At 41.5% G+C, this 12,842-nt stretch overlaps 1 protein-coding gene across 3 annotated transcripts in view; it reads left to right on the top strand.

The window, feature by feature from the left end:
• Nucleotides 1-12,842, top strand: part of REEP1 (receptor accessory protein 1) — an 82,152-nt gene that overhangs the window by 55,075 nt on the left and 14,235 nt on the right. The window contains exons 6-8 of one of the 3 annotated variants that reach the window (XM_081166791.1): nucleotides 92-142; nucleotides 3,678-3,864; nucleotides 8,116-8,151. In XM_081166791.1, the coding sequence (XP_081022917.1) occupies nucleotides 92-142; nucleotides 3,678-3,864; nucleotides 8,116-8,151 (274 nt within the window). The remainder of the gene's footprint in view (nucleotides 1-91; nucleotides 143-3,677; nucleotides 3,865-8,115; nucleotides 8,152-12,842) is intronic. The other 2 variants (XM_081166792.1, XM_081166793.1) reach the window with 2 other exon arrangements.

Below are 12,842 nucleotides of genomic sequence, written 5' to 3' on the forward strand. Positions count from 1 at the left end.
GTGACTTCTTTCACCTTTGCTGTGGAGTATTCTCAGAATTTCTCTGTGTCGTCATGTGTTGCCACAATGGGGTCTCTTTTTCACCTGCCAGATCTCCCAACTCCTTCAGTTTCTCTTGTATTTGGACCTGAAAGAAGGGCAGGTAACCCTGTCAGTGTTTCTGTTAACTGCTAAACTAACCACCATGATTGGAAAATGTTGTAGCATTTATTACAAAATAACAACAACAACAACAACAAAAAGTGTTGTGGTCACTATTGGAACTAACAGAGTACTGATTTTGGCTTAGTTTCCCTTCTGTGGCTTTTGTGTATTCAGCTTTAAAGTCTAACTCGGGTTTTTCTAGCAAAAGCAAACCATTACTTCTATTCTGATCCAAAATACAGAGCTGGGGACAGCTTTCAATGTATGGCAAGAAGATTCATTAGAAATATTGGCTTACATTTAATTGTCTGTTGTCAAAGATGGGAATGTTCATTGTTCAACCCAGCAAAGGGTGTATTCCACATACAGTGGTACAGTGGTGCCTCGCAAGACGAAAAGAATCCGTTCTGTGATTCTCTTCGTCTAGCGGTTTTTTCGTCTTGTGAAGCAAGCCCATTGACAGATTAGCCTATTAGCGGCTTTTAGTGGCTTATCTGCTGATCAGATCAGCTGATAAGCGGCTTAGCGGCTTAGAAAAAGGGGGGGGAGGGGAAAAACCAGCAGGAACTCGCAAGACATTGTCGTCATGCGAAGCAAGCCCATAGGAAATTCGTTTTGCGAAGCACCTCCAAAACGGAAAACTCTTTCGTCTAGCGAGCTTTCCGTCTTGCGAGGCATTCATCTTGCGGGGCACCACTGTACCTTGGTTTACAAACTTAATCCGTTCCGGAAGTCCGTTCTTAAACCAAAGCGTTCTTAAAACAAGGCGTGCTTTCCCATAGCAGCAGGGGACTCAATTTACAAATGGAACGCACTCAACAGGAAGCGGAACATGTTCTGCTTCCAAGGCAAAGTTCACAAACCAAAACACCTACTTCCGGGTTTGCAGCGTTCTTAATCCAAGATGTTCATAAACTAAGCTGTTCCTAAACCAAGGTGCCTCTGTATTAGATTTCCCAGGAGCACATGTGCCTTAAGAAGAAATTCAAGTTACATGAAGGTTTCCCTACTGAAGTGACTTCAGTACTGGGAGATTCAAGCATGGATTAAACTCAGCAAGGAAGGAAGGAAGCCCTTACTTCACCTTGTGCTACACATTGCATTTTTCGTTGGAGCCTCTGAGCACAATCCACCAGCAAGTTCTTTTGCAGAAGCCCCATTCAGTGCAGTGCCTGTTTTATAGGAGTTTGCATAGAAATGTACCATATATATATATATATATATATATATATATATATATATATATATATATATATGCTTTCGTAGATTTTCACGGGTACAGGAATGCAGGTTTTGGTGTCTTCGGGTGTCTTCCGTGTAAGAGTTGGGGTGTCTAGGCGACGTTTCGACGAGGTCTCACTCGTCATCTTCAGGCTGGTGCTTTCGGCTTCTTGTTACTAGAACAGAGCAGGATCTCAGTGTTTGAGTTCCTATAAATACTGTTGAGGGGGTGTGGTGTATAGCCTCCAACGTTCTGGGCAGAGAGGGAGTTCCCAGGTTAGTGTGCCTTTTCTTCTTTTGTTCCTTAATTACTTGAGGGATATCTTGAGTGATTTCTTGAGTGATATTCTGAGTACCACTTAGGAGGGTCATTAGGTGTGGATTAGTTGCTAAAGCTTTCGTGTCTTGACCTCTTGAGCTTGTGAAAAGTTTTTCTGAGAAGATGGCTGTACTGCACTTAGTTGTGCAGTAAGATATCCCTCAAGTAATTAAGGAACAAAAGAAGAAAAGGCACACTAACCTGGGAACTCCCTCTCTGCCCAGAACGTTGGAGGCTATACACCACACCCCCTCAACAGTATTTATAGGAACTCAAACACTGAGATCCTGCTCTGTTCTAGTAACAAGAAGCCGAAAGCACCAGCCTGAAGATGACGAGTGAGACCTCGTCGAAACGTCGCCTAGACACCCCAACTCTTACACGGGAAGACACCCGAAGACACCAAAACCTGCATATATATATATATATATATATATATATATATATATATATATATATATATATATAGTGCCTTTTGTGTATTATATCTGGTTTTAATCACGGTACCCTCAATGATCTTTGTTTAACATCAAATATCTTTTTTAATCCAAACTAAAATGTTAATCTAGATAAAAACACAGATCCAGAGGAAAAGAAGAGAGAGAAAAGAAGGAGAAAGAGGGAGGTGGAGAGAGATAGAAAAAGAATTGAAAGAGATTTTTTAAAAAATGAAGTTAAGAAACTGAAGAGCTTCTGATTCTTCATCTGGCAGCTACCGTATTTTTCGCTCTATAGGACGCACTTTTTCCCCTCCAAAAATGAAGGGGAAATGTGTGTGCGTCCTATGGAGCGAATGCAGGCTTCGGGTTCCTTTAGCTGAAGCCGGGAGAACAAGACTAAGATTTTTTTTCTTGATTTCCCCCTCTAAAAACTAGGTGCGCCCTATGGTCCGGTGCGCCCTATGGAGCAAAAAATACGGTATATATAAATATTATTCAACTCATTCACTCCAATATAACACCCAGCAAGACTACTTTATGTAAACCAACATTATCTTCAGCCTTCAAACCCAAATGTCCTTAATTCATTTTCTTTTACACGCAAAATTCTATGAGAGGTTTCCAATCTTTAGTAAATATTAACAATGGCTTTTCTCTGAGTAAACATACCAATTTCACTATATCAGCTAAGTCCAATAATTTTAATAACCATTCCTCCATAGTTGACAATTAGTCTTTCAATCTTTGTGCATATTAAAATCTCGCCACTGTAATCATATATTGGAACACAACCATCTTTAGAGGTACCCCTCCCCCCAAAAAAATCACACCTCCAAATGCTGCACAAAATTTGGGCTGAATACTTTAACCCAGCACTAATATGGCAAAGAGTTCAGTACTATCCCAGGCATAAGGAAAAATAAGTCCTGAGGAAGATGGTGTTGCTTTGTACAGCAACCATCTCAGAACTGAAACTAAAGAAATTTCAGACACCTATTTCAGATGACAAAGAGTTTTGCACACCTTGAAAACATGCTGTTTTTCAGGAACAGCCTGGTAAGATAATAAAAAGATTCAGAAGACATCTGTGCCTGTTGGAATAATAAAGAGGAATTCATTGAACATGTTTTATGTTACCTTTTCAATTTTACCGTATTTTTTGCTCTATAAGGCTCACTTTTTCCCTCCTAAAAAGTAAGGGGAAATGTGTGTGCGTCTTATGGAGCGAATGCAGGCTGCGCAGCTATCCCAGAAGCCAGAACAGCAAGAGGGATCGCTGCTTTCACTCCGCAACGATCCCTCTTGCTGTTCTGGCTTCTGAGATTCAGAATATTTTTTTTTCTTGTTTTCCTCCTCCAAAAACTAGGTGCGTCTTGTGGTCTGGTGCGTCTTATAGAGCGAAAAATACGGTAATCCAGGAAAAAATGGTCTGTCTCAGTGTAAGTCTGTATGTTGCTGCTATATTTATTGTCCTCTTCATGTTCTGAAGTTGTGCAGAAATGCAGTAAATAAATCGCTTAAGGTACCCCGTGTCTCTTTGTCCGTTTTCATAGGGCCAGGGCGCTCTGTCGGAGAGGCTCCGCAGCTTCAGCATGCAAGATCTCACCACAATTAGGGGAGAGAGCAGCAGCAGCACTGTGAGTCCGCCACCTCCTGCTCCCTCAGTTTCAGCACGGACAAGTAGCAAGCAGAGTCACTCCAAATCGTCCAAAAGTGCATCAGAAAGTATTGGACGCTCAGGTCAGTGCAAGAGTTAATATTTTCCTCTCTGTATTTGTTACCTAAAAGGAGCAAGAATTAAGCACGAGAACTGTAGACAACTTATGGGGTAGTCCCCACATACCTCTGGTCTTTACCAAGGGGTTGAACTTTTTGCGTGGCAGCCCCTTCCCCGTAGAGCTGCTTGCCAATAGAGGTTCCACAAGAGTCATCCCTGTTCGTATTTACCGTATTTTTTGCTCTATAAGACTCACTTTTTCCCTCCTAAAAAAGTAAGGGGAAATGTGTGTGCATCTTATGGAGCGAATGCAGGCTGCGCAGCTATCCCAGAAGCCAGAACAGCAAGAGGGATTGCTGCTTTCACTGCGCAGCGATCCTTCTTACTGTTCTGGCTTCTGAGATTCAGAATATTTTTTTTCTTGTTTTCCTCCTCCAAAAACTAGGTGCGTCTTGTGGTCTGGTGCGTCTTATAGAACGAAAAATACGGTAGATGCCCCATACACACACACACACACACCACACAACACACCTATACCTATACACACACACCCTCTGTTTTTCAGACAGGCCTTTCAAACCTGAGATTCTTTGCCAAAGAGCTTTCCATTGATACACCTGCCATTTTTCAATGGTTTCCCCTGGTTTTCAGATTGGGATGTTTTAGCTGAATTGTGATGTTTTTGGTAGAATTTTACAGACTGGAATAAAGTGGACCTGGAAAGTGCAATCTCCTACCATATTCAGCTCTAGCCCTGCCATCCTCCCCCTTTTCTGCCCATTAACTGAAGACCCAAACTGTTCTCATATATTAACTTTTGTAGTAAAGAAGTCCAAATAACATGTTTCCATTGTCATTCATCCCATTGTTGTTGTTTTTTTCGGGGGGGGAGAGGGGGGCCTCGATGTTACCTACTACATAGTTGGATACAATATTATTGCTGCCACAAACGATGTTGGGATTTTTATGCTTGCAAAATGCAAAAATTGTTTAGTTGGATAATATTGTATTGGAGAGACATAAGGCAACTCTGTGTTTCAAATGGAATCCGTCAATGGTCACCCTGGGATCTAGGGCATGGTTATAGGACTGAGGCGACCATTTGAGCACCTGCCACTTAAAATCTAATTCAATTAGAATTCATAAAAAGTAACTTTAGACTTTGATATTTACATGTTTGCTGTTGCACATTGACTTACGCTGTCTTACCACAAAATTTCACTCTATGGGCTTGCAGCCATCTATCTCAGTATTCACTTAGCAGGTCCGTAAGGGCTAGGAGGGTGCAGTGTTGGGCTTCTGCCTCCTCTTCTATATTTATCACGTTCAGGAGACCTACCAAAACACTAAATTTAATCTGGTCCAAGAAATAACATGCTCACCTGCTCTTTCTAAAATGTTATCACTGTTGTTCTGGGTCGGTTAGGGCTTTTGCTGCCCTGAGATCCTCAGGTGAAGGGCGGTATACAAATTTTAAAAATAATAATAATATAAAAATTCATATAGTGCCCACATTGTGCTTAGGGTGGTTCAGAAGTTAATTTTTCGTGGTGAGTTTCCGCCCCCCACCAAGGATAAATAAAGACACCAGACACCAGAATTAAGGTTAAATGGGCGAATTAAGCCACAACTTTATTGAATTCAGGAATGAGAGGCATTGGCTTAGGCATTGGTCCTATTGACTATCTGGCTCCAGCCCATTTGCTGGAGACACGGGAAGGGTTAACACCATAGAGGGAGAGTCTCCTGCTGAGGCACGTCAACTGGGGGCTAGCCAGCAAAAGAGGGCGAGCCCCGGCCGTGCCGGCCCTAAATAGGGCAGGCCACGCCCCCCCAGCCACCCGATTGGCTGGCTTTGTGGATGACGCCGCCGGGATTCCCCTGCTCATGTGGGGTGGGCGTGAAGCCCGCAACCCCACCTCCTGGCCAGGTCCGGAAGTGGCTATGCCCAGAGACATCTCAACTGAAGAACTCCAGTTGCTGTGGACTGAAGAACTTGGGGATAAGGTTTGCTTTCTCTGTCCCTGGAATGAAAAGGAGCAGATGGTTTTGTGTTTGTAATGCAAGTTGCACTGGGCAAAACTACACGTAAATGGCACTTGATTTGCTAAATCCAGTATAGCTGCAAGTCTAAAGGTGACCTGAGTTGCAAAACCAAATTTACGGTGAAGCACCTAGTAATTTTAGGCACTCAAAATGTGACAAAGATGCTGACAAAACACAGACAAGTAGAATATACTCAATACTGTGCAGTAGTGACAAGCTCCCTGATATCCAGAAGTAGATTTAAAAAGTCACTGTCACTCCCCTTCCCTGGGTAGTAATCTATCTGGAGCCACAATAATTTGCTGACCAGGCTCATTGCAGCTGTTTTTCTGCCTTTAAAGGGAGTGTTAAATGTACAAAGCAACTGCATACAGGGTGCATTCAAGTACATCTGTAAACAAGACTAAGTTTCACTCAGAGCAGACCCACTGCAATTAATGGACATGACTGTTAGGTCCATTAATTGCATTGGATTTGCTCCGAGTAAATTTATAATAATAATAATTTTATTATTTATGCCCTGCCCATCTGACTGGCCTGCCCCAGCCACTCTGGGTGGCTTCCAGCATATATAAAAACATGATAAAGTGTTAAACAATAAAAGAACTTCCCCTATACTTGGTTGAATATTGTGTTTCCAAACTCTGTGGAGTGAACCCCACCTTAACAGTGCGTTGGCCATGTGTACTTATCAGTGATTTGAATGCTGATTCAGTCATTCTGTTTTGCTTTTTTGCTCCTGCCATGCTCTCTGCATCCCCTGAACGTTTATTCATTTGAATGTTCAGCTGTCGGTTTTGTTTTCTTAAAGAAAAGAAAGAAAAGGGAAATCCGTTTTTTTTAAAAAATGCCAAACAACATGTGGAATAAGCAGAGGTGGAGGGTTTGTGACATTGCTGGGGCCAGCCAGTCAGCTCATCCCTAGTGATGTCCTTCTGGGTCCTGTGGTGGATATTCTTCTACAGCAGGCCTAGGCAAACTTGGCCCTCCAGATGTTTTGGGACTACAACTCCCATCACCCCTGACCACTGGTCCTCTTACCTAGGGATGATGGGAGTTGTAGTCCCAAAACATCTGGCGGGCCGAGTTTGCCTATGCCTGTTCTACAGCAGCCTGACTGCTCAGCTAATGCACGCTTTATATGGAGCCCAGGTTAACATTCAGAGGGAATAGATGCAGTGGGCTGTGAAATATTGTGCGATGATATCAATCTTCACATATCAACGCAGGCCACGTTTTATTGTCCATATGGGCAGGCAAAGATGAGCAGCTCATACTAGAGGTGCATGCATTGTTCCCATCACATACATACAAAATAGGTTGTCTCTCCATATTATCTCACATTCTCCATAAGAGTAAATAGATAATAACCAGAAGCCCGTATCAAAAGAGTTGGCTGATTGAAGCATATGAATGGGTGGTGTCAGTTTGCTTGCACAGTGGGACTTTCAGTTTCTTTTCGGCCCTGCTCCGGCCCCCAAAATCTGATTCTTTAATGCCTCAGTTTTGTTACTTGCTGTAAAAAAAGAAAGAAAGATGGTTTTAACACCCAACTGCATTTTTTCTGGTATCCTGAGCAGACTTCTCTGAAGTATTCGGTGATGTAAAAAAAATACCTGTGTGTGAGATACCATACACAAAGACTGCTTGTCAATGCCTTCAGCATAATCAAATGGTTATAATGTTGGGTAAAATAGATACTCAAGCAAGCCTTGCAGTTTGTGAAAGCACAATTATACTTTTATCAATTAGGTGTGACTCAGGGGGTCAATGAGCTTTATAGAGGCTTGCAGAATGAATTTCTGGGTGTGTTTTATTTTTGTGGCCGAATGGATGATAGAACTTGCCGGGACTCTTCAATCAGCGTTGGACAAGTCGCTCCTTCTCCAGTTTGTTTTATTTGCGATTTGGTAACAATAATACCCATTGGCCTGCCCCACTTTGATAATTAATGAGATAATAATTGTATGAGTACTTTGTTGCCTTCTGACAAATAGCATCGTATCCGTGTGCACTTAGCTATTTCCACTCTTAATTAACATGGGGCAAATGCTACGTATCCGTCTCTTACGTAGTTGAGTATATAAATGGTGCATAGCTTAACGTTTCACCATGGTACACCATGGTTCTTCGGCCTCCAAAATGGTTTTGGGGGAAATGAACTTAAGTGCTTTACCACCCCTCCCATCTCGGCATGGTAAGCTCTTAATATATGGCTCCTTTTCCAGCGTGTGCATGTTGTTCGGTTTGCCGCATTGTCCAAGGTGAGTACTGGATTCCTCTTCTGAAATCCATGCGCCCTTTGTGAAACCTTAGTTCCTGTTCCTTGCATTTGCTGTGCCCTTACTGGGGGTTTTATTACTGACAACCAAATTTCAAATGTATGCACCTTAATGCATGTGGTTTTAATAGGTGCCCTTTGCAATGAGCTGTGTGCCTGGCCGAGACTTCGGAGTGTTGTTTTTGTGTAAGCATTGTGCAGAAAAATGGGGTTGTTTCATAAGGTATTTTAACACTGATGTTTAGTATGTGCTTTGCTTTAATTCCCGCTGAAGGAAGGATTACTCAGATTAACAGGTGCCATCACAAAGTCATGGCTGGCTTGAATTTGGATGGTTTAATATTAGCTTTAGATTTTGCAGCCTCTTTCAAATTGATCCAGTCACAAAAACGGCCCCTGATAGCATGTGCAACATGTGCATTAAGGCGCTTGTTTGCAAAGGTTTCCAGTGTTTCAAAATCTACTGTAGGGCACAACCTTTATTGGGATGAAACAAGATGTCACAAAATAGTGAGCAAGCTTTCATCTTCTCCAGAACTCTTCCTCGGGCTGGATGTTAAACAAATTGTGTATGTAAGGAGGGAGGCTGTCTTGCTGTTAAAGTCAAATATCTGCATCTGCGTACACACAATACCTTTTAAAGCACAGTCTTTCCCTCAAAGAATTCTGGGCACCGTAGTTTACTGGCACAGTGAAGGGGCCTGGATTAGGCCTGTTGGCATCAAGGATTGGAATCAATCCCCCAGTTTAAGGGGTTTCTGCTGGCTACTGTTGGCAGTGATACTGGCGCCAGTACCTTCTAAGTAAGGATGGAAGAAGGCAGTGATGATTCCTGTTCCAAAGTAATCATCACAATCAGCCCTGCTTCTGTTCTGCTGCAGTTCAGTTTCTGCCAAACACTGTTATTCATCTCGCTGTCCACTGATATAAGTTGCGTGACGTGCATGATATGTTGTGTAACTATTTACATAACTTTCTTAACATACGTTCATTTCAATGTAAAGGAAGCACTGAAACCGTTTAAAAACAAAACAAAAAAACACCCCAGTCTCTAGTAATGTACTGTTTGCAGACTTAAAAAGAACAACGATGTGAATGAATGCCAGTTGCATTTGCCTGACTGATTTCTGTTCCTGACCACAGATGAATACACAGACCACAGAAATTTCTGCTTCCTTTGTTGTTGTTGTTGAAATTCCTTTTTTCGTCTGACTATCATTTGGGTGGGCACATTGGGCGACTCCTCACTGGAGGCATTTGGCTAAGCTATGTGAGAGCTCTGTGTGTTTGAATGGAATGGGTAAGCATGTGTTTCTTGGTGTTGGTATAAAAGTGTGGGGGTTTTTGTGTGTGTTTGTTTTTGTGTCTGCAAGTACCGTATTTTTCGCTCTATAAGAACAGACCATAAGACTCTATAAGACCAGACCATAAGTTTTTGGAGGAGGAAAGCAAGAAAAAATATATCCTGAGTCTCAGAAGGCAGAACAACAAGAGGGATCGCTGCGCAGCGAAAGCAGCGATCCCTTTTGCTGTTCTGGCTTCTGGGATAGCTGCGCAGCCTGCATTCACTCCATAAGACGCACACACATTTCCCCTTACTTTTTAGGAGGGAAAAAGTGAGTCTTATAGAGCAAAAAATACGGTAGGTGGTAAATATTCTAGGCACTTGATTCCTTGAAATGAGCTAAATTAGTTGTCATAATATGCATAATTTCCCTTGGTGTTCTACTTTGCATTGATGTTGAGTTCCCTTCCATGTATCCTCTTGGTCTGCGACTTGGTTCACTGCCTTGCATGACTTGCTTTGCATGAGTTTGAGTTCTTTGCCATGAATCCACTACCTGTTCTTTGGAATAGAAGCTCTTGGTCTCAGTGTGACCCACCTGTAAAATGGTATCAAGGGACTTGTGCAAGCACATGTGTAATTTAAAGAGTTTACTGCTGAGCTGCACACTTTGACATACCTAGGCTTTGCCCCTGAAGCTCACCTGAATACTAGAATTTTGCCATCCTAGCTCTTGCTGTTTGAAACAGGATGTCAAATGTGATGGACCTTCGTCTAATTCAGCAAGGCCATTATTATAAATGAGAAGCGTTGCAAAGGCTTCAAGAGGAATGGTTAGATTAAATAAGGGCTGGAAAGTGAATCTGGGATTTAGCCTACATCAGTAGTGATTTTAGGAAGAGCTGTTCCAGTGGGAAAGTATTGGAAACCATTGTGCATTATAGCTGATGATTACTTCTGGGTATAATCTGAATGAATATTCAGTTTAGGAATCCATTTTTCAGAGTTCACTTGTGGCAGATATTAAGAAAATGGCCCAGCAATGTCCAAACTGACACCACCAGATTACAATATAAGAATGAGCAGCTATATGCTATAAATCTGGATCCCATCCATTGTTGTTAAAAGCCTTTATATTTGAGACAAAACTTAGAAAAGATTCATTTATGGGGAAGCAAATGGAAATATGATGACATCATTTCCAAACCTCTTTAGCCTTAAAATACTTTAGTGTTTGCTTAGTTTGTTTTGTCTAGAATCTAGTAAAGAGAAAAGATATTGTTGATAATTACATAAAAGGGTAACAGATGTTTTTATATATAAAAAAAAGTACCATCTCTGTTTGTTAAGTAAACACCTCTTGTTAGAAAATGCTGATCTCTACAAGGCATGAAGAGTGGTTTCATTTGCTTTCTTTGCACAAAATACAGACGCTATTTTGTTTAAAGTAATGCTATTGACTGTACTGGTGACTCCTAACTTAAATGTTTTAGCTGTTCAATTAATCCTCTATATTTTCTATTATACTGTAGAATGAGCTGATAAGAAATCTTATTGATAAGGCAGTGGCTAAAATAGTAAAATTGAGTTGACTTGAATAGTTTTAAAATGAATGCTATTTGTGGCCATCTCTAAAAAAATAAAAAAAGACTATTGAGTTCAGTTGATGATGCTATTTCTGCTGCTGAGTACTTTCTATTTACTGTTTTTTCTTTCTTTCCTTATGTAAATATTTTGGGATATGGATGTAAGTGTTACTGGTTTGCATGGCTTGGAGAGACTTCCAAGTAAATAGTCATAGGGTTTGCACTGCTCAACTAAGAATTGCTTCTTTCTCACCCTTAATTTTTTTAGTAGTATATAGGTTGTTCCTAATTGTGTGCAGTGTGCCCGGAAATCCTTCTCTAATCACTGACTTTCTAGATTTTATTTTGTTCTAATAGATGGGCCTCATTTCATCTGACTGCTCTGTGCTGGCTTTTTGGCTTACCAGCAAAGTGGTTGTAGGCAAATGGCTTATGTAGTTTTCTTCTGATCAAAGTATATATTACGCTATGTGAACCAGCAATGTTTATGTAGGAAACTGATGCTTGTTGTAGCCTAACTGAAGTGTGAAAATCTGCCTAGATTTTGTTTTTCTTGGCGACTTGAGGAGCAGAAAGCATGAGGCTTTCATATGTGACTTACTGCTGCATAGAAATCCAAATGTAACACCTGTTTATAGTGCCTGATCCCTTTACAGCCCTTTAGCTCCTGGATATGAACTTACCTACATTCATTAGAGACTGATGACATATAAAGCAAAGTAAGTCCTTCAGCCACACACAAGTGACAATCTTATAAGTAAATCCCTAAGAAGAGCGTTGCTGTCAAATCAAAGTTGCTCCAGCAGCTTATTCTCAACAGTGGCCAGGCATATTGTTTACATGGGGTTTATTTTCATTAAAAATCATAGATAATAACTGGTCATACACCTGTCCTCCATTTTAAAAGTCACTTAGTTTCTGCTTTGTGTGGTAAAAGAACTTTATGTCAATTTCACGGGCGATTCGGAGATCAAGTTTTAAAGAAGGAAAAAAATATACCTGTCTGCTTTCTTCACCCAGTGCATAATTTAAAAAACCTCTATCAAGACCCCACTTTAATTGCCTTTGGCTTTCTAAAGCAAAAGCCCCAAGTACTTTAGCCTTTCTTCCAATAACAGTCTAATTCACCCAATGTGCGTTTCTTATACTTGCACTGAATCTCATTTGCAATTTATTGAAGTTTGAAGTAGAATGAAATGATGTTTCCCCCTGAATTGATACAACGCACACAGCTCCAGTCTTGGTGTTCCTGGCAAATGTTCCCCCAGGGCTATGCTCCTTCTGTTTTCACAGCTTTTACACGGCAGAGAGCACTGGCAACCAAATTCTTCTTACCAGACTTACGATAATGCAAATGCGCATTCAGGCAGTTTGTGGATTCATGTCCACAAGCAACATTTTGGATTCTGCTTTGTTAACAGACACCGTGGTTCAGTTTTGTACAGCTGTGGTTGTGAAATTTGACTTGCTGGAAACTGACATTAATGCAGAACATACAGAACATTGCTGTGTTGAAGGATAGGAAGAGAGTGGACATTAATATTGTTCACCTTTTAGAAATAATATGCAAATCAGATTTTATCTTTGTACTGTTTGTGTGTTTCATTGGATTATTTAGTTGTCTATGTCAGTGTTTCCCAACCACTGTTCCGCGGCACACTAGTGTGCCGCGAGATGTTGCCTGGTGTGCCGCGAGATGTTGCCTGGAGGGAGGCGGGTGAGTCGGGCGGCGAGAGGCGGGGCGGCGGCGGCGAGGAGAGGCCGCCCAGCGAGGGGCTCTCGCCGTCTGCCTGCCTGGCTGCC

The sequence above is a fragment of the Podarcis bocagei genome (assembly GCF_964188305.1).
Source record: "Podarcis bocagei genome assembly, chromosome: 13".
Lineage (NCBI taxonomy): Eukaryota > Metazoa > Chordata > Lepidosauria > Squamata > Lacertidae > Podarcis > Podarcis bocagei.